The sequence below is a fragment of the Acanthopagrus latus genome, chromosome 24 (genome assembly GCF_904848185.1).
Source record: "Acanthopagrus latus isolate v.2019 chromosome 24, fAcaLat1.1, whole genome shotgun sequence".
Classification (NCBI taxonomy): Eukaryota; Metazoa; Chordata; class Actinopteri; order Spariformes; family Sparidae; genus Acanthopagrus; species Acanthopagrus latus.
Window position 1 is genome coordinate 14,362,661 of NC_051062.1, and position 27,033 is coordinate 14,389,693.

The 27,033-nt window shown below is 43.1% G+C and overlaps 2 protein-coding genes and 1 long non-coding RNA gene across 3 annotated transcripts in view; 2 read left to right on the forward strand and 1 right to left on the reverse strand.

Annotated features, from left to right (window-relative positions):
• The window catches only part of LOC119015196 (NACHT, LRR and PYD domains-containing protein 12-like), a 208,229-nt gene extending 192,022 nt beyond the window's left edge, over positions 1–16,207 (forward strand). The window contains exons 12-16 of the mRNA XM_037090983.1: positions 4,633–4,806; positions 5,787–5,960; positions 6,866–7,039; positions 15,132–15,178; positions 15,305–16,207. Of these exons, the coding sequence (XP_036946878.1) occupies positions 4,633–4,806; positions 5,787–5,960; positions 6,866–7,039; positions 15,132–15,178; positions 15,305–15,882 (1,147 nt within the window). The 3' untranslated portion in view covers positions 15,883–16,207. The remainder of the gene's footprint in view (positions 1–4,632; positions 4,807–5,786; positions 5,961–6,865; positions 7,040–15,131; positions 15,179–15,304) is intronic.
• On the forward strand, positions 2,168–4,538 carry LOC119015228 (protein NLRC3-like). Its single transcript, XM_037091052.1, has 3 exons — positions 2,168–2,224; positions 2,364–2,595; positions 2,758–4,538. Exons 1-3 carry the CDS (start codon positions 2,222–2,224, stop codon positions 4,536–4,538), a joined length of 2,016 nt encoding a protein of 671 aa, XP_036946947.1. The 5' UTR covers positions 2,168–2,221.
• A 7,037-nt stretch (positions 16,208–23,244) lies between the features above and the next one.
• LOC119015308 lies at positions 23,245–24,499 on the reverse strand. The gene is made up of 2 exons (XR_005073276.1): positions 24,354–24,499; positions 23,245–23,717 (listed from the first exon to the last, which is right to left on the reverse strand). It is a non-coding gene; the product is annotated as an uncharacterized LOC119015308 (long non-coding RNA).
• Between the last annotated feature and the right edge of the window lie 2,534 nt (positions 24,500–27,033).

Here is a 27,033-nt window from a genome sequence, read left to right on the forward strand (position 1 = left end):
AATGGATCAGTCCACTGTCTCTTTTCTGTCACAAGACATTTTCACATTTGTCTCCAGATTTCACGTCACTGCTGTGAGCGACTTTATTAGTAGAGAACAGTAAAAAAACAGGATACAAATGATTTAATGACATGATTTAGTTTTGGTTTGATGTCCTGCAGCAGCCATTTAGTGAAATATGTATTAATAGAGTCAGTGAGTTGTGGAATAATGTGCTCTGAGTTTAAATGTTAGAAGAGGAAGTCGACTTTCAGACATTTTGTCCTTCAAGAGTGTTTCTGAGCCAAAGGCTGATTTCATTTGATGTGCAGATGAATGATTTGTGTTTCCTCTCCGGATGAAAGTGTGTGTGAGATGAGCAGCATGAATCAGTGTGAGGACAGAGAGGAGGGAGGCCCTCCCTCTAAAACCACTGGACCTGGACCAGGACCTGGACCTGGACCTGGACCTGGACCTGAGCCCAGCTGTGTGTCCTTCAAGAGTGACTGGTCAAAAGATCGTTTCATTGATTTTAAAGAAGAAAAACCTCCTGTTGTAAAGAGGTGAGCTCTTAATGACATTAAAATTTCACTGATTCATGGTTTAACTGTGGAGAAAGATGTTTTTTGAAACCTGATGTTTATTTTCAGCTTCATTCTTCTTCACTTAAATTTATCTTCTCACTTTAGAAAGCTGCCCAATAGAACCAGTCTTCAACTCTTCATTTCACTTTATTGAATTAGTTTGGTCCAATATTCTCTGAAGGTTTATTCCTGATGTTTTCCACTATTTTATGGACAGAAGCTTCTGTGTCATCTACTCTATCTAACAGGAGATCAGCCTCTACTGGACCAGAACCTGAACCTGGACCTGGACCAGGACCTGAGCCCAGCTGTGTGTCTTTAAAGAGTGACCGATCAAAAGGTCGTCTCATTAATTTCAAAGAAGAAAATCCTTCTGCTGTAAAGAGGTGAGCTGTTAATGACAAGAAAATATGACTGATTCATGTTTTAAGTGGATAATTGTGACTCCACTGTGTTCCTCCATCAAATCATCAGGTCTGGTTTTCGGTCATGTGACTACAGAGGTAGAGACATGTCAGTCGTGGCCATTTGTCAAAAAATCTAACGACAGTGCACAAAGTGAACATTTACTTTTAACCTCTTCATCATGTTTGACTTCATATAGTGTTTGTTGGTGAAACGTGCAGTAAAACAGTTTGTAGTTGTTATTCTCACTTTGATTCAGCTGATCTGAGCTCAGTCTCAGTCTCTGACAGTATGTGTTAGCAGCCGACTCCTCCTGTCTTTTCTTAAAGTGCCCTCAACTGTTAAATCAGCTGCTGTAGTTGATCTGAAGTTCACAGACTTTCCATTCAAACACCTGTTTGCAGTGAGCGTCCATGTTTTTTATTCCATCAGATCCACTGGGAAGCTTTTAGATTGGAAGTTGTGAATACTGACCTCCATCTTGCAGAGGAACGCACCATGAAGCCAGTGTTTTCTCCTCACTGTTCTCTGGTGTGTCTGTTTTGCTCCTGTGTTTCCTGCAAGTCTTCAACTGTTCTGACTGATTTGCCCTTTGGACTTTTCTCTGACTATATTTGTTGCTTGCCTTCCTGTTTTCTAACTGCCTCTCTGTATCTGCATTTGTTCCCACACGATTTAAAATGAAATAAGATGAACTTTTATTGATCCCTCAAAGGAGAAATTCAATTTGCTACGACAGCAGAGGAAATAATCAGTGTTGCAACAAGTAGCAGTGTGAGGTAGGAGTTGACTAAGATAAGCTGAACTACAGTCAGACCTCCAGCTGCCACCTCCAGTCCTGCTGCTTCACAGCATCAAGCCTCAGTCCTGGTGAACTGTCTTCAGTCTCTTGCTCTGTTCTGTAGCCACTGGTCTGTGGTGCAGTCTCCAGCCTGACCTCCTGAGGGCTTCAGTCCTTTGTGCCATCTTGTTGCCCTGCTGACCTGCTCCGGCCTTTGCCTCGGCTTCCTTTTCAGCCAGTGTCCACCCCCCGGGCCATAGACCCAAAAATCCCCATTTGCTAGTTGTTGTGGTGATAATCAGCCAAAAGCAACAAAAGAAAAAGTCGATAAGTAACTTTAGACCCATGCAAATCAGACAAATTAAATGTGACTGATTCTTCATGATTCGTCCACAGAGTCGACCAGGAGAGCTCAGAGGTTCCCAGAGGTCCGTCTGTCCAGCAGCATCAGACACACCTGGACTCCATATTTATGGTCTGTACATGAACAACAACTACTTTTACATCCAGTCTGTTCACAATAATCTCCATGCTGCACTTTACAGACCAGTGGTGAATCTGTCCAACATGGATCTGATGTTAAATGTTGTCATTCACATAATATTCTGTTTCAGCTGCTGGAGGAGAACATTGTGACTTTTGTGAAGAACGAGCTGAAGAAGTTCCAGAAGGTTCTGAGTTCAGATTACCCAGAATGCTACCCAGAGAGTCAGAGGGAGGATGAGGAGGTGTTGGATGGTGAGGATGAAGAGCTGAGGAGGAGCAGCAGAGAGGCATTTCTGAAGATCACACTTCACTTCCTGAGGAGAATGAAGCAGGAGGAGCTGGCTGACCGTCTGCAGAGCAGTAAGAGGATTTCTCTAAAGATTTAACATGATGGATCAATGAGACAATTACTGAAGTCTGATGATGATGAATCTGTTTATATTTACAATCTTTAGGGGAAGGAACTTGTCATATTTTCTTCATAAGTAACTTAATGATCTTGTTTGTTGTGTGTTTATTTAGAAAGTCATTCTGCAGTTTGTCAGCGTAAACTTAAATCCAACCTTCAGAAGAAGTTCCAGTGTGTGTTTGAGGGGATCGCTAAAGCAGGAAACCCAACCCTTCTGAATCAGATCTACACAGAGCTCTACATCACAGAGGGAGGGACTGCAGAGGTCAATGATGAACATGAGGTCAGACAGATTGAAACAGCATCCAGGAAACCAGACAGACCAGAAACAACAGTCAGACAAGAAGACATCTTTAAAGTCTCACCTGGAAGAGACGAACCAATCAGAACAGTGATGACAAAGGGAGTGGCTGGCATCGGGAAAACAGTCTTAACACAGAAGTTCACTCTGGACTGGGCTGAAGACAAAGACAACCAGGACATACAGTTCACATTTCCATTCACTTTCAGAGAGCTGAATGTGCTGAAAGAGAAAAAGTTCAGCTTGGTGGAACTTGTTCATCACTTCTTCACTGAAACCAAAGAAATCTGCAGCTTTGAAGAGTTCCAGGTTGTTTTCATCTTTGACGGTCTGGATGAGTGTCGACTTCCTCTGGACTTCCACAACACTGAGATCCTGACTGATGTTAGAGAGTCCACCTCAGTGGATGTGCTGCTGACAAACCTCATCAGGGGGAAACTGCTTCCCTCTGCTCGCCTCTGGATAACCACACGACCTGCAGCAGCCAATCAGATCCCTCCTGGGTGTGTTGACATGGTGACAGAGGTCAGAGGGTTCACTGACCCACAGAAGGAGGAGTACTTCAGGAAGAGATTCAGAGATGAGGAGCAGGCCAGCAGAATCATCTCCCACATCAAGACATCGCGAAGCCTTCACATCATGTGCCACATCCCAGTCTTCTGCTGGATCACTGCTACAGTTCTGGAGGATGTGTTGAAGACCAGAGAGGGAGGAGAGCTGCCCAAGACCCTGACTGAGATGTACATTCACTTCCTGGTGGTTCAGGCCAAAGTGAAGAAGGTCAAGTATGATGGAGGAGCTGAGACAGATCCACACTGGACTCCAGAGAGCAGGAAGATGATTGAGTCTCTGGGAAAACTGGCTTTTGATCAGCTGCAGAAAGGAAACCTGATCTTCTATGAATCAGACCTGACAGAGTGTGGCATCGATATCACAGCAGCCACAGTGTACTCAGGAGTGTTCACACAGATCTTTAAAGAGGAGAGTGGACTGTACCAGGACAAGGTGTTCTGCTTCATCCATCTGAGTGTTCAGGAGTTTCTGGCTGCTCTTCATGTCCATCTGACATTCATCAACTCTGGAGTCAATCTGCTGGTAGAGGAAAAAACAGCAGACCGTCAATCTGCAGAGAAACGTCTCTACCAGAGTGCTGTGGACGAGGCCTTACAGAGTCCAAATGGACACCTGGACTTGTTCCTCCGCTTCCTCCTGGGTCTTTCACTGCAGACCAATCAGAATCTCCTGCGAGGTCTGCAGACATGGACAGGAAGTATCTCACAGACCAATCAGGAAACAGTCGGTTACATCAAGACTAAGTTTGAGGAGAATCTGTCTCCAGAGAGAAGCATCAATCTGTTCCACTGTCTGAATGAACTGAACGATTGTTCTCTAGTGGAGGAGATCCAACAGTACCTGAGATCAGGACGTCTCTCCACAGATGAATTGTCACCTGCTCAGTGGTCAGCTCTGATCTTCATCTTACTGTCATCAGAAAAAGATCTGCATGTGTTTGACCTGAAGAAATACTCTGCTTCAGAGGAGGCTCTTCTGAGGCTGCTGCCAGTGGTCAAAGCCTCCAACAAAGTTCTGTAAGTGTGGACAAGTTTCTTCATAATGCAGTAAATGTGCTGTTATTAAACCAAATAGAATCACTAATTTCTTATTCTGCTCATTATTCTTTATCCAGACTGAATTGCTGTAACCTATCAGAGAGAAGCTGTGAAGCTCTGTCCTCAGTTCTCAGCTCCCAGTCCTCTAGTCTGAGAGAGCTGGACCTGAGTAACAACAACCTGCAGGATTCAGGAGTGAAGCTGCTGTTACCTGGACTGGAGAGTCCAGACTGCAATCTGGAAAGTTTGAGGTCAGATCACTGTTTGTAATAAAATCATTTATATATTTCTATATAAAATTAACTGAGATTTTTTTGCTATCAAACTTGTTTTATTTTATGTATATGTAATTTTCATTACTTCAACTCCTGCACTACATGTAGAATGAGGATGGAGAACCTCATTTACGTTTGATATCATATGACTTTGATACCTGGATGTCTGTTATTCTCGATTCAGTCAGTCAAGAAATCATATATATCAGTAATTCCCAGAGACTGGGTCAGAGGATTCTATTTGGGTCGCCAAATAAATTAGCCGACTTTCCTTCATAGTCTTTAATTTAAGATTTCTATCTGCAGTACACCTTTGAGCCACATGGGGAAGCTGTTGGTATCCAGTGCTTGATTTGTAAATCAGGAGTTCTGGTTCACAGAGACGGTCCTACTCCAGTGGGTCCTTCCTGTGAACTCCTTTTTTATTTACAACCACAAAAAGCAGCAGGCCAAGAAACCCTGTGAAGTGACATATTCCATCAGTCGATCTCTGCTCCATTTCAGTGCGATAGACAGCGTCACACTTAGACACACATCCTGATTGATGTCATCATTTCATTGATTAACAGCAGAAACATCCCCTTGCTTGTAGGGCTTACAGAGCTCATGTGCCAAAACTATTTAAACACTAAGAAGCATTGAACCGCATTCTAGCATAGTTTGTGACATACACAAAACTCACAGCTTCAGGAGACACTGAGTGACCTGACCACTCTGTCTCTCTGTGAAAACTGCATTTATTTGATCTAATTTATAATGTATTTGACATGTGTATATGTTTTTGGTAAACACAGTAGTTACTTAATCAAGTATGTCTTTGAAATGGCTGGTGTATTCAAGACAATATAAGGAGATGTGGAAATGACACTGAAAATAGTTTGGAGTGTTTGAAACACTGATACTGTCTCAGTAAAACACAACATTTTACCATGTTCTTATTTTTATTTCCTGTTCAGGCTGAGTTACTGTAACCTCTCAGAGAGAAGCTGTGAAGCTCTGTCCTCAGTTCTCAGCTCTCAGTCCTCTAGTCTGAGAGAGCTGGACCTGAGTAACAACAACCTGCAGGATTCAGGAGTGAAGCTACTTTCTGCTGAACTAAAGAGTCCACACTGTGCCCTTGAAACTCTCAGGTCAGGATTCATTATTTAATTATTTCATGTAACTGTACAATCAGAGCAGGCCTAAACCAGACAGGGTAAACAAAATAAATGAAAAAATGTATCTCACATGTCAGAAGATCACCAAAATAATTACATCTCTTCCTGATGGAAGCATGAATGCATTTTATATAAAATGTGGGTCAGTCAGTGTATTCTGCACTTTGGTCCCGATGTACTAATCTCAACAACCACTGTATTAGAGTTCTCAACAGGCCTGAAAATTACAACCCGACCCGGCCCACGGTTTTTTAAGCCCGAACCCAACGCAGCCCGACACACCAGCATGAATTGTCTGCCCGAACCCGGCCTGGACCCGACCCCACGCGCGTCTGCATTGTTTTCCTCATGCACTTGACAGCAAATGGAAATTCAACAGGCATGAGAACGTCTCACAGCGGTATCAGGTCTGCGTCTGCCCCTCCCCATGAAGCAGCATCCAGACTTACTCTTCACCACACGTGAAAAGTGATGATTCACAACAAACAATATATAATTTACAACCTGCAAGAAATGTGTTTTTTGAAATGTGTTTTATAAAAAAGGAAGCCCGAGGCCCGACCTGGCTCATTTGCATATTTTTTCAGCCCGAACCCGGCCTGAACCTGCAGGCCCGGTCGGGTTTGTCAGGCCAGCCGGACCCGTTTGGTTCAGACATTCATGCGCCTGTCAGGATGAACTGTAAATATTTTTGTGATCCTCTTACTTTTCTTTTAGCTCCATCATCAGGTCATCATTTTAATCTGTACAGTTTGTTGGCTCATGAACAAATGTTTGGAAAACTGATAGCATTTCCATCAGATCAGTTACAGTCTTGTGTTCTGAGTCATCAGGACCCTCAGCGGATCTGTGATGTGTGTTGTTTTGTGTGTCTGCAGGCTGTCAGGCTGTCTGATCACAGAGGAAGGCTGTACTTCTCTGGCCTCAGCTCTGGACTCCAACCCCTCCCATCTGAGAGAGCTGGACCTGAGCTACAATCATCCAGGAGACTCAGGAGTGAAGCAGCTGTCTGCTCGACTGAAGGATCCAGGCTGGAGACTGGACACTCTCAGGTATGAAGAGTCCTGCTGCAGCCACAGTCAGTAGCCGTTTATATACTGGGCAATTTGGCTGTCCTTTTTGCGGCCAGGTCTGCGGATTTCGACAGATGGCACTAAAATCAGGGTCTGTTTTGTTCTGGCAATATGATGCCTCAGATAACCTCAGATGGTAAATTTATTGCCACCTCCATTGCTACGTAAATATGAGCTGTCGGTGTGCTGGCCTTTGTGTGAGATGGAAGGAGGTGTCGATGACCTGCATTGTTGTGCGACCCACAGCCGGTGAGTTTTAAACCCAGGAAACAGCTGATCACAGCAGTCAGTCCATCACTTCATCCGCGGACATCAAGATGAGCAACTTGACACCTGCCGAGATCCAGGAGATGCAGCGTCTCCTCGGTCTCTGTAGCTGTCTTAATTGTCCACTTGTTGTAGTGGCGAGCTACTAACGGTCGCTTTCAAATTAAAAGACCCCTGCTAAGAACCCAGCTCTAAACTCCAATGGGGTGCAATGTAAAGCTTTTATTTTGAAGACAAATTCAACCTGCTTCGTGCTTCACGTCACGTCACATGTTTACCCCTACCCCAGTGGTGGCCAAGTCGAAGGTTTTTAGAAAAGAAGGAATATTACACCTCCCTTTTTGAAAGACAGGGTGGCACATTGCTGCTTTTACCTTGCTGCACATGTGCCACCTTTCCTATCTAAAAGGGGCTAATGTGATAGAGGTGGAATAGCTGGAAACATATTCTTGTTTTGGTTAATTATGGATTTGAGCATTATGTAAACAGTCAGACATGTAGGACGCCCTTTTCATTTGCCAACAACATGAATACTTGTTGACCATAAAATGGAAATATTTATGTATCATTGCCCATAACTGCATCTTAGTAATAATTCTCCACTTGCACATTGTAACATGACATGTATCCACTTTATGAACTGCAAATCCTTTTGGTCCCAACTCAACATGTTTACGCTGACTGACCAGAACATTAAAACCACTGACACGTGAAGTGAATAACAATGATCATCTCTCAATGCAGCGTTCTGCTGGGAAACCTTTGGTCCTGGCTGTAGGAGCCAAAATGCGCATCTGTTTTGGATTGTTTACTTTTGTTTAGGCAGTGCACATCATTATTATTACTATTGTTGTTTGTTTTTTGTCATCTTGTTATGATTTCAGGTAAGAGGAATTGGGTTGGGCCTCCACATTATTTCACCTGCGCAGTTTTTTCGCGGGCGCTCTAGTAGACAAAGAAGGTTGAGGGAGGCCCTATATTTTTTTCTTTGACTGTAATTTTGATGTAACTTTGACCATCATTTTTCTACTTGATTTTGATCATAACTTTCGTTAATAAACCCAAGAAACATATCTGGAATTGGACTAAAGTTTTTCATTCAACGAGTCACAGAAAGGAGCCTGCTTTGCCTCTCAGCGGACTACTTATAAATTAAATAAGACGCTACATCTTAGTCAAAGAAAAAATTTATACATCCTTGACATGGCACGGACAGGATTTCATCCCATCGCCATTGGAAGAGGTAGGCTGTTTTAATTCCCTCTGTGTATATCAAAAGCTTGAACACAGTCGGAGGAGTTGTCGCTTGTCCATTGGGGACTGTTGGTTGGCCTGCGTTGCGCGACGCGTCTTTGGAGATTTTGGAACTGGTTTGACTGCTTGTTACACGCTGACTGCCGCATGCTGTTGAGATTGAAAATGCAGTGGAAAATCGTGTTGGCGACTTTTGAGTAATAGTGAATGCGGTTTATCAGTGAAGTGTTTTTGCTGTGTTTATGGATGAAATGCACATATTGGAAAATGCAAAATGAGTGACACTAAAGGAGTGGATGAAACGGATGAGAGGAGACCGGTCAAGCTTACAGCTAAGGCTTTGGCTTACAAAATTGACAGTCTTCAGAAAGAACAGCAAACAAACGTGAGAAAAATTAAAGAGCTCATAAAGGAAACTAAAGAGCTAATAAAAAATGATGAAAATGCAAAGGATGTGCAATTCGCAATGGAGAAACTGACCCATCTGTACGACAGTGCAAAGGATGCACGTGAGTCAGTTATTGTAATGCTTCCTCATAAGGAACAGGAAACTCAGCGTGACTGGTTCAAACACATGACAAAATGCAAAACAGATTTTATGGACGATGCTAATCGATGGTTGTCTGAAACTGGAAGGCCGTTTCCTTAAACAGGTCATGTGACTGCAGATTTATTGATTGCTGAAGATAGAGATATTTCTCCAACTTCACCTGAGGCACCTGTTGAATTAAAAGAAACAATTATCCACACTGACCAACATGACATTCCCTTATACCAATTGAACATTAAGGCAACATCCGATGTACATGATGAAATACAACCAAGTGACAGTGTGTCAAATATTGAAAGCAGAAGAAGCAAGAAAAGTTCGTCCAGCTCAAGTTCTAAAATTTCAAGTACAGCATCTGCATATTTAAAGGCCGAAGCTGAAGTGGCTGCTCTTGTGGTACGACAAAAACCGTTGAAGGACAAGCACATCTTGGAGGAACAAGAGGAACAGCTGAGCAGGAAAAAGGAGCAACTGGAACTGGAAGCAAACATTGCTGCTACAATGGCCAAAATAAATGTACTAAGTGCTGCAAAGGGATCCAGTGTACAAAGTGACCTCTCAAAAGTGTCTGATGGTATGGAATCATATTTCGAGAGAGGACAACAACAAAAGAAAACAGTTGATGCTGAAACAGATACTTTTGTACCCCAGATACATACACATGGACAAAAACCCCTAAAGCACAGTGTAAGTGATCCACAAACAACAAAAATAACAGTTACGGACAGCTGCAAGTCAAATCCAATCTTTCACCGCAGGTCCCTCGACGCCTCAACTAAGCAACAGGAATCCAAGTGAACATGCAAATGTGATATCTCCAACTACACTACCTGTTTCAAGTCACGGTGAACAGAATAATATAGTCTCTGTCTTGGAAAAGCAAAATTAAATCACTGCATTATTAGTCCAACAACAGTGCCTGTCTTCCATGTCCAAGAAAGATATTCAAGTTTTTGATGGTGACCCACTTCAGTACCAAATATTCATTAAATCCTTCGAACACAGTATTGAGAACAATAGCAAAAATCCCAGAGACTGTCTTTATTATCCGGAACAATACACAAGAGGACAGCCAAGAGAACTAGTAAGGAGTTGCCTACATATGACCTCTGACAGAGGATTCAGGAAAGCTAAATTTTTACTTCAAGTGCATTTTGGACATGAGCATAAAATTGCTACAGCTTACATGGAGAAGGCTCTATCATGGTCATCAATAAAACTAGATGACACAAAGGCTCTACAAGTATACACTCTGTTTCTAAGAGGATGTTGCAACGCCATGGAGGACGTCAGCTACATGCATGACCTTCACATGCCAGCTAATATGCTCGCCATCATAAGGAAAATGCCCTACCGGCTGATGGATAAATGGAGAACAGTGGCCTGTGATCTCCAGGAGAAAAACAAACAAAGAGCTACCTTTAAAGACATGGTGAATTTCCTGGAAAGGCAGGTAAAAATCATAACAGATCCACTATTTGGAGACATCAAGGATGCAACAAGCCAAAATCTGAGGAGGTCCAAGACACAGCCTCATTCAAGGATAAAAGGAAATTTCTTTGCTACGACTGTGACAGTTGCAGAAAAGAAAATTGGAGGAACAAAGGAAAACTTACCTGTGGACAGGAGTTGTTTGCTACACTGGCATTATTATTATGTTAATAGTTTACTGTTAGTTTTTGTGTACAGTGTTTTTAACTGTTTTAATGAACAGTAAAATATTGACAACACATACAAAGCAAACCGTGAAAAGTATTTTCATGAAGCTACGGATAAAAATCGCTGTGGTAACTCTAGATGTAAACTGTTCAGGTGGAACATGAAGCAGAAGGACTTGCAGTTTGTAAAGTGGATATACGTTATGATACATTGTGTGAGTGTAGACCTGTTGCAGTTTAAACGTGCTGCCAGCTCCACAGCAGCGTAGACGTTCTGCACTTCAAGAGATGCAATAAGCTGGTGACTCTAGTGTTAAAGACGCTGGACTAGAGGTTCATGCACGCAACTCTCTTTACTTTGGATCAAAACAAAACTTAACTATTTCAGACAAAAACAGCTGCATACTAAACATGCAGCGAGGCATTACCAAACGAACACATTAATTCATCCTGAACGGACACAATAACAGCTAGTCTCATGCCAGGACTGCAAAACATGAAAACAAGAAATGATGGAACAGAGTGAATAGAAAACCAAAGTGCACACAGTATTCTGCCCTCCCACACTGTGCTGATTCACTAGCACACCTCCAATCAGAGAATCCAATGGCTCAGACGGCCGACAGCCAACCTCAGACTTAACATGTTGAATCGGAGCAGACACGGAGCTTCCAACGCAGCTGAACACCCCGAACAGATTTGTTCCCGACCTCGCCCGAGTCTCTCCAAACGCTTCAGACGTCCAACAGTTGGGCCGGTGTGTTCCTGCCTTTAAGTCAAACCACTGCAGGACAGATGCTTCCTCTAAAATGTGTCATTTATCCAACAAGTCATAACTCAGGAAGATAGAACATCATAGGCAGATATATTTTAGTGTTTATAGTATAATAGACATGAGTACAACAACACATGCAGGTCAGTATGACAGGGAAGTTTATTAAATATGTGTCGTAGAATATTAGTGAAAGTGGAGATAACAGCCCGACCGATTTATCGGCTGATATTAGGGATTTTCCAAACTATCGATATCGGCATTTATAATGGCCAATAAATGAATATTTGAAAAATAAAATCTAATCGGATGAAACACCCTTCAGTCATGTTATGAGTGTTGGCGTCCACCAGAGGGCGCTCTACAACAGGTGGAGTCGATGCCTCCTGATTGACAGACAGGACAGCCAGTCAGAGATCTTCTTGTAGGCTCACGCGTCACGTGTCACCATGCCTGAGCAAACGTGCTGCTACCATCACTATTCTGAAGAAGGGGAATGTTGAGAGGCACTTTAGAACTGTTCATAAAAAGTACGACACTGACTTCCCTCTGAAAAGCGATCTGAGGCCGACACCGAAGCAAGTGTGTTTATACAGACGGTGCTGTTCCCTCCGTGCTGACTGACAGGCTCCATTTGTTTGGTTTGTTCCACTTTGTTAGGTGCTAAGACGGTAAAAGAGGCAGCTGACTCCTTGTTTCAGGATTTTAAAGACACACTAGAAATATTATCATCAATCATCTCTTCAGCGATCAAGAAGAACAGTTACACAGCGCTGTGAAGTGATGGCCGAGGATCTGACACAGCAGCTTTGGAGAGACGTCGCAGACTGCGAGTGTTTCTCACTGCAGGGAGACGAGTCGACAGGCGGCAGCCTGGTGACTGTCTGTGAAAAGTGTCTTTCTGTTCTAAAGACACGAGAAATAACTACAGGAGTCACCATGTTGACTTGTTTCTTTGACAAGTGACAGACACAATATTATATAATATCAGTTTGTATAGTCGCACAATTCACATGAAGCTCAGTGAACTCAGTACACACCTTGTTGTTTTAGTTCATATCTGCTGATGTAAATGTCAGGACTCTTGTTTTTGTTTGTTCTTGTGTCTGGTTTTTGGTTTCTTGTATTTAATTTACATCTTTGTATCATGTCTTGTGTTATGTTTTGCTTTTTCCATGTCTTGTGTCTCATGTTCTGATTTTTCCTTGCCCTCATGTGTCCTTTAAGTTCTCCTGTGTTCTCCCCTCTGGCTCCCTCTGTCTGTTGTCTTGTTCCCTCCTGGTCTGTTCCTCTGTGCTCCTCCCCCTCATTATCTCACCTGGCTTCCTTCCTCCTCTCTCCTCACCTGTGCCTCGTCATGTCATTAGTGTGTGTGTATTTAGTCTCTGTGTTTCCCCTCACTCTTTGTCTGGTCATTGATTTCTGTTTGCTTTTTTTGGTTTTCTGTTTGCTCTTGTTCCTGTTCCATGCTCCTGTCCCATTTGGTATGTCTTGGTTTTGAGTTTTCCATGTTTAAGTTGAACTTTGAATTTTGGTTTGCACTTTGTCTAGTTGTTTTCTGTTGCTACTTTGTCTTGCCCTTTAAGTTGTTACTTTACCTGGCTGATTCGGTTGTTACTTTGCTTTTTTGCCCTGTTTTGTCTGCCTTGGTTTTTTTGCATCTCGGCTTTTGCTTTATTAAAGCTCGCCTTTTGTTCTCCTTATCCTTGCCTCCCGTGTTTACTGCGTTTGGGTCCACCTTTCCCTTCCATAGTTTTCCCCTAAACCCCAACCTGACAGTAAAGAGCAAATACAGATCAGGCCTGTACAATAAAACACATGTTCAACGTGTAATCTATACCATGTTCAACGTGTAATCTATACCATGTTCAACGTGTAATCTATACCATGTTCAACGTGTAATCTATTACATGTTCAACGTGTAATCTATTACATGTTCAACGTGTAATCTATTACATGTTCAACGTGTAATCTATTACATGTTCAACGTGTAATCTATTACATGTTCAACGTGTAATCTATTACATGTTCAACGTGTAATAGATTACATGTTCAACGTGTAATAGATTACAGAGGGTTTGTTGAGCCAGTAGATGGAGAAACATGAACAGTCCTACTAGTGGAGAACCCAAAGAGCTGTGATCCAGCAGCAGTCTATGTTCTGCTGCCACAAACTGAGGGACAGTGAGTGACAGTCAGCTGACAGTTGTTCATGTTATATGTGATGACACTTATTATTTAGTGTTGTGCTGTTATTGTCAGCTTTGGTTACACTTATATCTATGTTGTGTTTTCATCTACTGTACTAGTCTTTACACTACAGTGTTCTTCTTCTTTTCTTGCTTTGGCCACATGTTTGTGTGACATCGTGCCAATAAAGACATTTTGAATTTAGAAAAGTAAATAAAAAGATAAATGTACATTGTGAATGCAGCCTGAGCCATGCAGTGAGAATAAACAGGACATGTAATATATATTTTAACAGAACAGATGTGCTCAAGTTTCTATGTGAAGAAATAAAGACTTCACTTCAGACGATCTCTGACTACGACATGAAATATTCTAAAACCTCCTCTGATGTCCTCCAGTGTCTCTGACCGTACTTCAGCTAATTACCCACCAGGGGGCGACACTGATCCATCACAGACCTGAGAGCACAGAGGGAAGCTGTTTCTGTCTTAAACGTTGGTTGTTAAATTGAAACCTGTAATGTAGCCGGGCCCTAATCTTGTGTTTGCAGGAACATCAGGTTTACTAATGGATGAAGTGGATCAGGTCCAAAAGTTCATCCTGTCCAAACTTTTGTCAGTCAGCCAACAAACAAATCCTGCTGCTCATTAACACACTGAACAATAAGTGACTGAAGGGACAGACACTACGGATCAGTGGAGACAGGTTCTGGGTTTGAAACCTTCACTAAGTCACCGTGCCGAGTCTCCTTCACCCGTAGTGGCTCCGACCTGCTTTCTCTTCAGGTCTCAGTGATGTGGTGCTACCGGGCCATGTGAGATCAGCTCTGCACATCTTGGAGCTGTTTTCTTTCAACACTTTAATATAAAGTGCTGCCAAGGAAAAGTGCTCACTAACACAGATTTTGACAGATTTGTGAACAATATTTGAGAGAAATGGTTCTTTTGTGTATATAGAAAATGTTTTCAATCTTTGAGTTCAGCTCGTGAAAAATGGGAACAAAAAGAAAAGTGTTGCATTTAGTTTATATTTTTGTTCAGTGTGTATAGAAACATGAGCACAAGTTGACATTGGATCGAACAGCAAGCGTCAGGTCGCCCACAGGAAACAGCAACAACATCCAATAAAATAAAGAGGAAGTGATAAATCCAACAAGAGGTTTGTGTGTGTTCTCAGATGTTGTCGTCCTCTTTCACACACACCAACATCCTGTGGCTCACTCTCAGTGTGTGAGGAGAGTGGCAGAGGTGAAGAGGTTCAGGGAGAACAGGGAGAAGCAGCCTGATGGACAGATTGTGTTTCTGTGTATGAGAGTCATGTCATGTCCATGTTTGCATGCTGAAAGAGGATGTGCTGCTCTGACCCCCCTCCTCCTTTCAGGGTGGAGCCTGCTGGAGTCCGATGGTTGACACCAGGTCTGAGGAAGTGTGAGTGTCTTTTTACTGTCATTCATCAAAACACTGTGACATCACTCATTCACATCTGTGATGTCATCATCACACTGATGACACATTAATAACTGCAGCTGTGTTGTGTCTTTTTCTCTCCATCAGATTCCTGTGAGCTCACAGTCGACACAAACACAGTCAGCAGAAAGATCAAACTGTCTGACAACAACAGGAAGATGACGTGTGTGAAGGAGGATCAGTCATATCCTGATCATCCAGAGAGGTTTGAGTCCTGGTGGCCTCAGCTTCTGTGTAGAACTGGTCTGACTGGTCGCTGTTACTGGGAGGTCGAGTGGAGAGGAAGAGTTTCTATATCAGTGAGTTACAGAAGAATCAGAAGGAAAGGAGATAGAGATGACTGTGTGTTTGGATGGAATGATCAGTCCTGGAGTCTGTGGTGCTCTGATGATGGTCGTTACTCTGTCTGTCACAATAACAGACACACACTCCTCTCCTCCTCCTCCTCCTCCTCCTCCTCCTCCTCCTCCTCCTCCTCCTCCTCTGGTAGAGTAGCAGTGTATGTGGACTGTCCTGCTGGCACTCTGTCCTTCTACATAGTCTCCTCTGACTCACTGATCCTCCTCCACACCTTCAACACCACATTCACTGAACCTCTTTATCCTGGATTTGGGTTCTTGTGGTTCAGTTCTGGTTCCTCCTCAGTGAGTCTGTGTGGTGTTTAGTGTGCAGAGTCTCCTCCTGTCACAGAAACATTGTCAGTGCTGAACAGTTGAGTCTGTACAGGATCACAGTCACATCAATCTTTCAGCTTCTTGTAATAAATTCATCATCAACTTTGTACAAAATGATTCAAACTGATTGAAAAGATTCTTCTGCAAAGTTGTAAATGGACAGTAAAATCTGATCAAATGTACTCGACACTCCACCTGAAACACTCTGACTTGTTTCATGTGTTTCTAATGATGAAACTAAAAGTTTGATGGTGTTGGTTAACACATGTAATTATGTCCGTAGTGACAGAGTCATAAACTGCACAACATCTCTTCATTTCTGTCTGATTATTATATGAGAAGAAAACACATTTGAATGACAATCATTGTGTTTCTCTCAGTGTTTTGTGGCTGTTGAAGTCCGGCTGTATTTTCAGGACGTTTGTTGGATTTGAATCTGGTCCGTCAAACTAAACAGCTGTGAGAAAAGTCTTTCTCTGTCTGAGCCGGTTGGCTGAAGATGTTTGGAAGTCTGAGAGCCGGATGAAATACTGAAACTCTTTCAGAGATCACAAACTAAACTGTCCCGATGAAGTTTTTAAACAAGCGCTGAAGAGATTTGAGCTCATGTTTGATGCTTCTGAATGTTGATGTTCAGAGCAAAGAGTCCAAAACTTGTACAAATTGTTCCTTTTTGTTTAAATGTGACTTTGTTTGTGAAACGATCAGCTGACGAGTTTATAATCAGACTGAAAGATGTCGCACAGCGTCACTGAAATGTTTCTCCTCTGCTGAAGTAGCTGAATATAAAAGTCTACTTGTGTCCTCATCATGTTGTCTGTCAGTGTGGAAACTAAATAATTCATATTGTTTTCATGCTATATTAAAGGAACCAGAACACATGAAGTGACATGTAGTGTGTTGATTTGACATGTGGACCTCCAGAACCTCGTCAGATTGTCCCGACACATTTTAGATGCTTCCTGTGGTCGTTAACAATCATTTACAACAGTTTGACGACGTGTTGCAGAGACAGTGAGGTTTATACTGAACCAGGTAGTAAGAGGATGATGTCATTATTCTACAGACGCCACACTGTGACATCACTGTGACATCACTGTGACATCAGGACTTACTGCACAGTGAGAAGTTAAAGTCCTCAGTGTTTCTGTTGTAAAATGAATGTGAACGTTTGAACACTCAGACAAAACACGACATCTGAAGACCAACAAGTAATCGATTACTTTAGAAAGTAACTGTGAGTGAATGTAAACTTGTTCAACAGGAATTCACAGGAAGCAGCTCGACTGACAAACACAGAAGATCAGCTGAAGATTTCATTCAGCGTGTTATTGATCTGAACGTGTGACGTGTTACAAAGACACTAAACAGCAACAATATAGGCGACTTCTCTGTCACCAGACTCCCTTTAAAAAACTCTAGATTTAGTGAGTTGTTGAGTTAAAACAAACTTTATAAACATTATGAAACTGTGTCTCTGACAGATTCTGACTTATTGTGTCCTTGTTGTAAATTCAGCATTAAATCTTTCAGCTGAAGTTGTTTGTCTCCTTGTAAAAAGTGTCAGTTTGTGGCAGCATGTCTGTACCAGCCTGTCTGCTTCTGTGTCTAAAGTGCTAAAGTCTTACCTGCCAACATTGATCAGCTGTTTGAACACACTGTTTACACTGATTTTACCATTTACACTCCATTTATGAAAGAAGAAACATGTTATTGATCTGAACATGTCACATGTTACAAAGACACTAAACAGGAACAATATAGGCGACTTCTCTGACACCAGACTCCCTTAACAAATGTGTCAGTTTAGCACAGTGTCACCAGGTGTACGATAATTATCTTATTTGTACGATAATTTTGCCCTCTGTACGATGTACGATCAATAATCCCAAAAAAGGCCAAATATCCGATAATTTGACCATTCCGTGAATGTGTGGTTGTCTGTCGGAGTTTTTTTGTGAACCCTGAAGGCATCTGTTTCCATGTGACAAGTTTCCAGCCAATCGTGCTTTTCTAAATGTGAGCTACGAGTGACGTGCATGCGTTTGCCTCAGAACAACGGTCATGATTGGCTGAATAGTCCGCTGTGCCCGCCCCCCATGAGCGAGGAAAAGAAGAAGAAAAAGAAGAGAAGAAGAAGCAGAGCCGGTCTGGAAGAAGCGCGGGAAAGAAACTGAGAGAACCTGGAGAAGGAGGAGGAGGAGGAGAGGCTGAGAAGACGGCGGGGCAGAGTCGAAGTGAGCAGCATCGCCTACAAACTATAGAAAAGAGCGGGAGAGCCAGTTCGCCGGCTGGTTGAGACCTGTTGCAGGCTCGGAAAGCAAAGCTGTCTGCCGGTGCTGAAGACAGAGCTGGTGGCCCAATGAACTGTATTATAAAACACAGCAAATCCAAAAAACACAAAGAGAAAGAATCCTGTGAACGTGTGTTTTCCAAGGTAAATCTAATGAAAACAAAACCACCAAACCGACTTTTCACAGGCGCCCTTAATGGGCTCATGCACACATCAGAGAGTGTGAAGATGGCAGGTGGATGTGCCGGTTTGAAGCCAACAACCACAATGCTGCGGTCCATGACAACATGAGATGTAAACAGTAAGAGGACTGCCCCCACCCAGCAGGGTGCAGCAGACTCAGACAGGGACTCACAGCTGGAGACTGAACCTGAAGGTCAGCAGCATTCATTATTTAATGAGCCAGCTGATGGCCTGAACTGTTTCATGCACATGATGAACAGGGTTCTAGTCATCTGCCATGTAATGTAACATGTCATTAATCTAAACAGTAGTCTGCTCTCCGCTCTTCTTCATTCAGAAAACTGCCAAAGGCGGAGACGTGACGTGACGCAGCCCGGACAGCTGATGGAGACCGAGGCGATCAGGGCTACACACCACTTAGTGTTTGTCCACATTAGATGTTGGACTTTTGCTTCACTCGGAACAAACACATGTAGCCCTTGGCCTGTTGTCTGCTGTGCTTCCCTCTTTTCCAGGTTATTATACAGCAGGTTATATATGCACTTTATTTGAAGTTATAAGCTGCTAGCAGGCACTTTGAAGTTTGCACATGTGATGTTCTTGTTGATTTTATTAGTTTTTGAGGACAGAGACATGTTGTAGCTCTGAAAATAAAATGTAATATGTGAAGCCAGATCTTTATTTTCTTGTCAGTTATCATGAATACTGTTTCTCTTTGTCTCTCTGCCTGTTAGACGCTATTCAACACTAGAGTGACTAAAGCGCATCAATAAACTTGTTATTTTGGTTATGACGGCTGTCCGATCATTTCCCTCCAAATACGATCATTTGATGTCTGTGGTACGATAATCCTACATTTCCCAGCTGGCAACGCGGGTTCAGTGAGTTGTTGAGTTGGAGCCACTTTATAAACTGTGTGAAACTCTGTCTCTGATGCCATCAAACTATCAATCAGAATATAATGACAAATCAATTTGCTTCACAGTAAACTTCATGATTTTAATAGGTAAATTCCACATCCACAAGAGTAAATTTTCCAAGTCCCTCCCAAACTTTAATGTCTTCACAAATTAGTTTATTTTTTACATCGACTTTACAAACTGTTGCCAAATAAGAAAAGTGAGCGCACACTAATATACCTAAAGTCATTTTCACGTACCCCCAAATAAGAAATGCCTTATATACACTAATTTATTTTATTTCAATTACAACTATTATTTCTATATTAAGATTTTTAAAAATCTTTTTTATATGTCTGTCACTCAGTGCCTGTTCTGTCTGAATGTCTGTACATTTTGCAAATGTTACATAAAAACTTTCATTGAAAAAACAAAACAAAACACATTCCAGTGTGTCCTCCTCCTCCTCCTCCTCCTCCTCCTCCTCCAGCTTCTTCTTCGTTGGTTTGGGCAGCTCCTCCTGCTCCATGCTGTCTTTCTGCAGAGCACCAACAGACCCAACACATATCTGCAGGGGCAGAGCGCCCTCTGGTGGCTGCACACACACACTGCACTCTTTGCTCTCGTCCTCCTGTGAGCTCAGCAGGTGAAACCAGGGCTGCAGGTTTTCAGGTCGTGGGTGAAAACAGTGAAATGTGACAGAAACAAAGAGCAGCAGTCAGATCTGTTAGCTCAGTGTGATAGAAGCCTGGTTAGTAGTCCGGAGGTTGCGGGTTCGAGTCTTCTTTGGCTTCAATTATTATAATAGTCCGATTAAAAAGCTGAAAGTCAGCAGCGTCCAGAGAAGAGGTCCAAATGTGAAGTGGACCCTGTAGTACGGTGGGTTCAGTATCTGGCTGGCAGTCGGAGACATCAGGATGTTGGATTTGTTCTATTTGACTCTGTGAAGAGGAGCAGACGTGGAAAATTCAACCTTTGGTCTGACAGACAGGAGGAGCCATGCCGGGACTCGAACCCGCAGCCTCTGTACATGAGACGCCTGCTCTACCAACTGAGCTAAACGGCACACCGCTCTGAAAAGCTTTGAAAACAAAGTGTAGACTTCTAAGAGTTCATCCCACTGAGTTATATTGGGGCTCTGCTGGAGAAGCTCTGAACTTGTGCAGGTCACAGTGTTCACATCTCAGTCATCTGAAGAATGAATGAAGGCGCATTTATTCACCTTTTTCTATTGTTGGTCTGTGTTCCAACAAGCCTCTGTGTGATTGGCTGCAGGTGTGTGTGAGGGACTTCAGGTTGTCCAGGGAGCTGATTGGAAGTCAGAGTTTCAGGGCGGCTCCTCCCAGTTCCTGTAGTCGTCCCTGACCACAAAGCTGTCGGGCGTTTTCAGCACTTTGCCACTTTATTATTGAGCCTTTGTTATTTTTGCTGGTAATCCTGAGATTCCTGGTCTTCCTGCTGAGTTGTTGTCAGTAGTTTTAACGGGGGTTTGTTACGACCCTCATACATGTTTCTGTTTCAGTGACCCTCTGTGTGATTGGCTGCAGGTGTGTTTCCTGATTCCAGGTTGTCCAGGGAGCTGATCCTGTTCCAGACTGCCAGCATGTTTGCTCGTGTTGCAACATGTGTTTTTGAATAAAACCATTTGTTTGTAGCGTGCGGTCCAGGGTCACAGCATTGTTCAGGTGGCAGGAGACTCTGCTCCAAGTCCAACATCTGTCCATTTTCTCTCAGAATCAGCAAGCAAACAATGTGGACAATTGTCCCATAACCCCCTGCTTCCACCTGTGAGGAACCTCGGGAGGGGACTCGACCCCCTCCAGCCCTGGTTTCACCTGCTGAGCTCACAGGAAGCAACAAGCAAAGAGTCTCTCAGAGGTTTCCACTCCTTCTTCTGAGCAGCAGCTTCAGAAAGAGTCCGACTCTCCACACACTTTTACTGGACACGTCTCTTCTCTGAGCGCTTTCAAGGTTTCATTTCTAAGCGCTGGACTTCAAAAGCCAGCGAGCGTCCTGAGATCAAACTGTGAGCTGTAGAGTGTCCACCTGAGCTGCTGATCAGACAGGTGGACAGCAGCATTCAGCTCTGACTGTGTGTTTGTGTTTGTCTTGTTGATCCTGGAGAAACTGCATGACAATAAAGCTTTGACTGACTGATTGTTTGAATCAGTGAATTGAGGCGTTGGAACTCCAGTTGTTCAAAGAGAATCAGACTCCCCCACAGAAATGGAACGTTCCGGGGGCCGGCCGCTGCAGCAGCCAATCAAGCCACCTGCAGCCTATAAAGCTGAGCTGCTGCCACACAGTCAGTCTTTGGTTCCTCAGTGTGGCGTGCGTACCTGCTCAGGTGAGTGATGTCATGACTTGGTGTTGGTGGACGTGATGCTACTTTAGGTTTGGACACATTCTGGGAGCTGCTGTTGGCTTGTGGATCACATCTGTTGGGCTGTTGGTCCACTGGGTCTCTATTTAATGATCATTATGGTCGACTGTCACTTCTGATGCACTTCCAGTGTTGCTAAAGAGCACGTTGGTTAAATCAAAGTAGAATTTACAGTCATGAATTTCCTTTGTAAAGTCACCAGTCTGAGTTTGTTACTAATTATTTCTGCTTGTTTCTTTTACAGGAAACCTAATGAACCGTTTCCAAATCATCACGCTCAATCTTCAATAAAATAACTGAACAGAATCTGAAATCCTGAACTTTTGACTCTAACAGATCATCTGTGGTGGGTTAGTTTATCTGCACCTCCAACAGTTTGCTCCACATTATATATTCATGAGTTGCTGTTCACAGCAGACGTCACCTGGACAGTCGACTCTAGTTGTAAACCACGTTTGACTGCACGTGAGCTTTATTCCACAATAATACTGCCTCACCGTATAGGGAGAGTTTTTACTCCACAACAGGAGTTGCTCCTCTTTGTCCTCACAGAAGCTCAGATGAGCTGATTTCTTCTTCTGGTCCTGTGTGCAGGTGAACCTCTGGTCCAGCAGCTTCTTGCTGTAGTAGATCTGCCAGGCGAGCAGCTGCACAGCGATAACCATCAGCAGGTACGTGGGACACCAGGCTCAGCTGGCTCGTGTCACTTTCTACAGCCTGTAGTGTTTCTGTCTGATTCTGTCTGCATTTGATTTGTTTCAGACGTTCAGAGGAAACGCAGCCCTGCACCATGAGAAGAGGGGCCGACCCCGGGACCAGGAACTTTAAAACCAGCTGCCGTCCAGCTGACGAGGCCTGAAGGACTCGCTGGTGAAAAGGTAGCAGGTGAGAACAGACGAGGCGTTTGAAAACCATCCTGTGATGAGGAACTAACTGTTATCTGTCAGATTCTTGTTGCCAACAGTCGACTTTAACTTTGTTTCTTCTTCTTCCAGGTGCGTCAGATCCTGAGAGGGAACTCACCGTCATGTCTTTTACACCAAATAACTTCCATACACTAACATTTAAACATCCTTGAAAAATGTAGAATGTGTAGAAGATAACACAGCAGCCTTTCACAATAAAATGTAGTTCAGCTGTTTGAACTCCTCGTCTTCTACAGGAACTGAGACAAAGATGGAAAAAGTCTGTTTTCTTTGTTCACTTTCAATATGTCAACTATTAATGCATTTCCAAGTATAACAGTGTTGTACTTGGAAACGCATTAATGGTTGACATATTGAAAGTTACTTTAAAATCATTCTAAGAAAACAGACTTTTTCCATCTTGGTCTCAGTTCCTGTAGAAGACGAGGAGTTCAAACAGCTGAACTACATTTTATTGTGAAAGGCTGCTGTGTTTTCTTCTACACATATTCTACATTTTTCAAGCATGTTTGAATGTTAATGTGTTTAATGTGTATGGAAGTTATTTGGTACTTGTAACATTTCAATAAATTCACTACAAGTCTGAATTTGTTTCCTGTGTTTGTCTCCAATTCTGTATTCATGAGTTGTTTTCACTGCAGACAACAGTAAACTTCATTTGACTGCATGTTCTTTGTCAGCTGTGACCTTTATTTCACTTTGTCATTAAACAATTAACACATCAACTCTTAAATGCTACAATATTTTTGGATAAAGTTAGAAATGAAGCTAATCTTGAGCTTCTTTCCATGAAATGCATCAAACAGGATAAAACTGCACATTTCAACATTGTGGCTCAATAAAACTGAATCAAACATGGTGTTTTTATTTCATGATGTCAGACAGGTACTAGCACTGGATGCTAAAGCTAAGCACAAAACACTTCTAAAAAGTAGCAAAAATGAGCATCTGAAACTGTTGGCTGCAGACCTATGAGGCAGGTGGATCTGATGTTTCTCACAGTCTCACTTCCCTCTGAGGGATGAGACTGGAACAGCAAAAAGAACGGACCTCATCTGGTCGGGTGAAGCGACCCGGTGCTGGAAGTCGCTGCCGGCTGTGCCCGTCGCTCTCGGACCCGCTCCAGAAGCCATAGAGGGAATCTGAAAGAAAAAACACGACAAGTTTAACACAAATGTTACATGTTCAGTCATAAAGCAGCAGGAAAACTAGTCCACACAAAGAGCTGCTTGACTCAACTGTTTCAATAATAAACTTTCAGTCCAACTCTCGCCTACTTATGTGTGTTTAAATCAAATGTACAAGCAGAGTGGAACAATAAAGTAGCAGAATATGGTACCTGAGGAACTCAAACCTGGTTTATTTCGTCACTGGCTGTTTGAGATTTAGACACAAACGAGTTTAATTTGTACCTGATTAAATGCAGACTTGCTGCACAGCTGCACTCAGTTACTTTCAATCAGTGCTCATTAGCTAGCGTTGCTAAGCTAGCATGGAAAACGCTCGTCAAATACCCTGATTTGAAGCGTTCTTGACCCTCAATTTAACATTATGTGAGTCCAAACGTTCACGTAAACGCTTCATTTCACTCCGAGTGCGTCATTCTTCACTGAAACGGTTTGTTCACGGCACAACACAGCGGAGCTAACAAGCTAATGGCAGCTAGCTGTTAGTTAGCCACACGGACAGCAGTGTTAGCTCGGTTACTGTCGCTGGAGCGACATGCGAAGTATCCAGACAGCCGGTGAAAACATGGAACAGATGAATGAAGCACTTACTTTAGTTATCTGCTGCTCACACGAAGCGTCCGACCGTCAGCATGTCGGTGGACAAACAGAGAGCTGCTGGCTGACTGGGGCCATACGAGACAGACCGGAAGTGTGACGTCTCTACCTCTGATTGGGCAAACGGCCTCAACTCGATTCAAACTAGCTTTATTGACAAAACGACCATTGACACGCAAGCAGCGTGTTGTTAGAGTGTAAATGCAGCAGAGCAGGTTGTTTTCACACAAAGCGTTTTAATCTGAGGAAAGTCTCAGTAACTGCAGGTTTATAAAGATTCAGGAGCTTTTCACTCTTTGATTTGAACGTTTCAAAACTCAACAACAATCAAGGGTCGAACTCTGAATCTCAGAACTCCACAACATCCCTCCAACCCGCTGAGCTACCTGGACATCTACCATAGGACTCTTCCGGAGCTTTTACACATCTCTTCTCTGAGCGCTGTCAAGTTTTCATTTATCAGTGCTGGACCTCAAAAGTCAGTGAGTGTCCTGAGATCAAACTGTGAGCTGTAGAGTGTCCACCTGAGCTGCTGATCAGAGACCAGCCTTCAACACTCAGTCAGGGTTTGAACCCACAACCTGCAGACTTCACTGCATCACTTTATCTTCCTGAGCTAATGAGCTGGAGATAAACTTCTGATTCTGACACAATTTCACTCTTTGTTCTGGACATCAGGTTTAAAAATCACCACACCTGCCCAGGGATTGAACCCACAACCTGCAGACCTGCTGACCAGACCTCTATCAGCCTGAGCTCCTGGATCTGACTGACGCGCTTTGTTTCTGTCACATTTCACTCTTTTGAACGTCGACCCTCAAATTTCAATCAAGAATCGAACCCACGACCTCAAAATTTCCAGCCCTGGTTTCTCCTGCTGAGCCAACAGGAGGACGAGAGCAAAGCTTCAAACTGAAACCATCAATATCGGATCATTGTCACACAACGACACACAAAACAATGACAGTCCGTTCAACATCAATCCTGTCGTCCATTATTGATCTCTATCATATGATCAGACACTTCTACATATTCCTGCATGGATCGGCTTTAACATAGTGTTCAAATCATCATGTTTGGTTTGACCTCATCTCTACTTCACAGTCTGACTGTGTTTCTATGAGCTGCAGTGATTGGTCAGGATTTTCTATCCGTTCAGTTCATATTTCACCTTCTGGACTTTGCTGCCATCTGGTGGAGATTTGCAGGAACTGCAGCCTGAACTCTGTCAGACTGAGTCTGAACAAGTAAACCTTAAATAAACCGACCTCTCTGCAGCTGAACACGTCAGGTTGAACATTAAACCTTCTCCTCCCTCTGAGTGTGATGCCTGTCCAGTGAGAGAGAGATAAACACTCTTCATGTCACAAAGTGACATTAATGAGCATCAGACACACGTTTGTTTCCTTCACTACACCAACATGGTCTGCTGTGAGCAGCAGCTGACAGGAGAGCTTCGCTGCAGCGTTCTCCCACATGAACACATGTGATTTTAGCAGGTTAACAGTTTAAACAGGACGTCAACAACTGGTCACATCAGTTTGGGATATCGGGGCTTCCACGGCCTCGGACAGAACCGCTGCGGTCACATGTTCAGGAGGAGATCCAGAAATGTTTGGTGGGCTGCCGACACTTCACCTGACTGGATCTGACTTCTGGGTGAACTGTTCCTTTAATGTGGCGGGTGTCGTACTTCAGATACACTGAGTCAGTGTGGCTGACAGCTGAAGCACTGAGCACTTTATTCTAATGTCCACTTGTGGCTGCAGGGAGTTAAAGGTGCACAGTGTCACCTGCCAACATGTGGTTCTGTTAAACTTGATGGAACGATGAAGCGGACGAGTGGATTCTGTTGGATCAGCTGATGATTCACGTGTTTTCTTCACAACATGTGGAACTTCACACTCTCCCTTTACATTGTCACAATAAAAAGAAACTATGAGAATTGAGGAAGTTTCTCTGTTCTGCCTGCAGCACAGAACCACAGATCAGGGATCAGCTGACTGACTGATCCTCTCTGCCTGCTAGAAAAACCAGCACAGACCAGCATGATTTCCAGGAGACACGCTGCAATATGTGTCTCCTTTACAATATATGTTTATATTGCCACTGCAAGCAGAGCTGCAAAACTCAAAGTACTGACAGTCCAGAATACAGAAGTAAAGAAGACCTCTGCATGTGTGTGTTGGTTAACACACTCGTGTTTCTGTCGTTGGTGTGTGTATGTACCATCTAACACTGTGATTGTTTCTGTGTGGGACTTTTTTAACCCTGTGATATAATCATGCACCTCAGCACAGCTGTCATCACAATAATTCATACCTGTTGTAATTGGATTGTATTGTTATTAGGCAACACTTACTATTTTGTACCAGACAGACAAAGATCAGATGTATTTCATGACGACACCACAAGGAAAACAGATGATGAGCATTTACAGTCAGAAACATTCAGTCTGTTCATGGACTCTGATGAAGCAGCTGGAACATTAATGTGCGTCTGTGAGACCGTTTGAAGGAAAACAATTAGAAAATATCCACATTGGAAGTTGTTACTGTGACACAGCTGTCACATTCTGTGGTCTCTGAATATGAACTGTCCATGTGCACGAGTCAGAGAGACGCACATCACTGATCCTGCAGCAGAAAGGTTTCCTGTTGGATCAGGCAGGCCG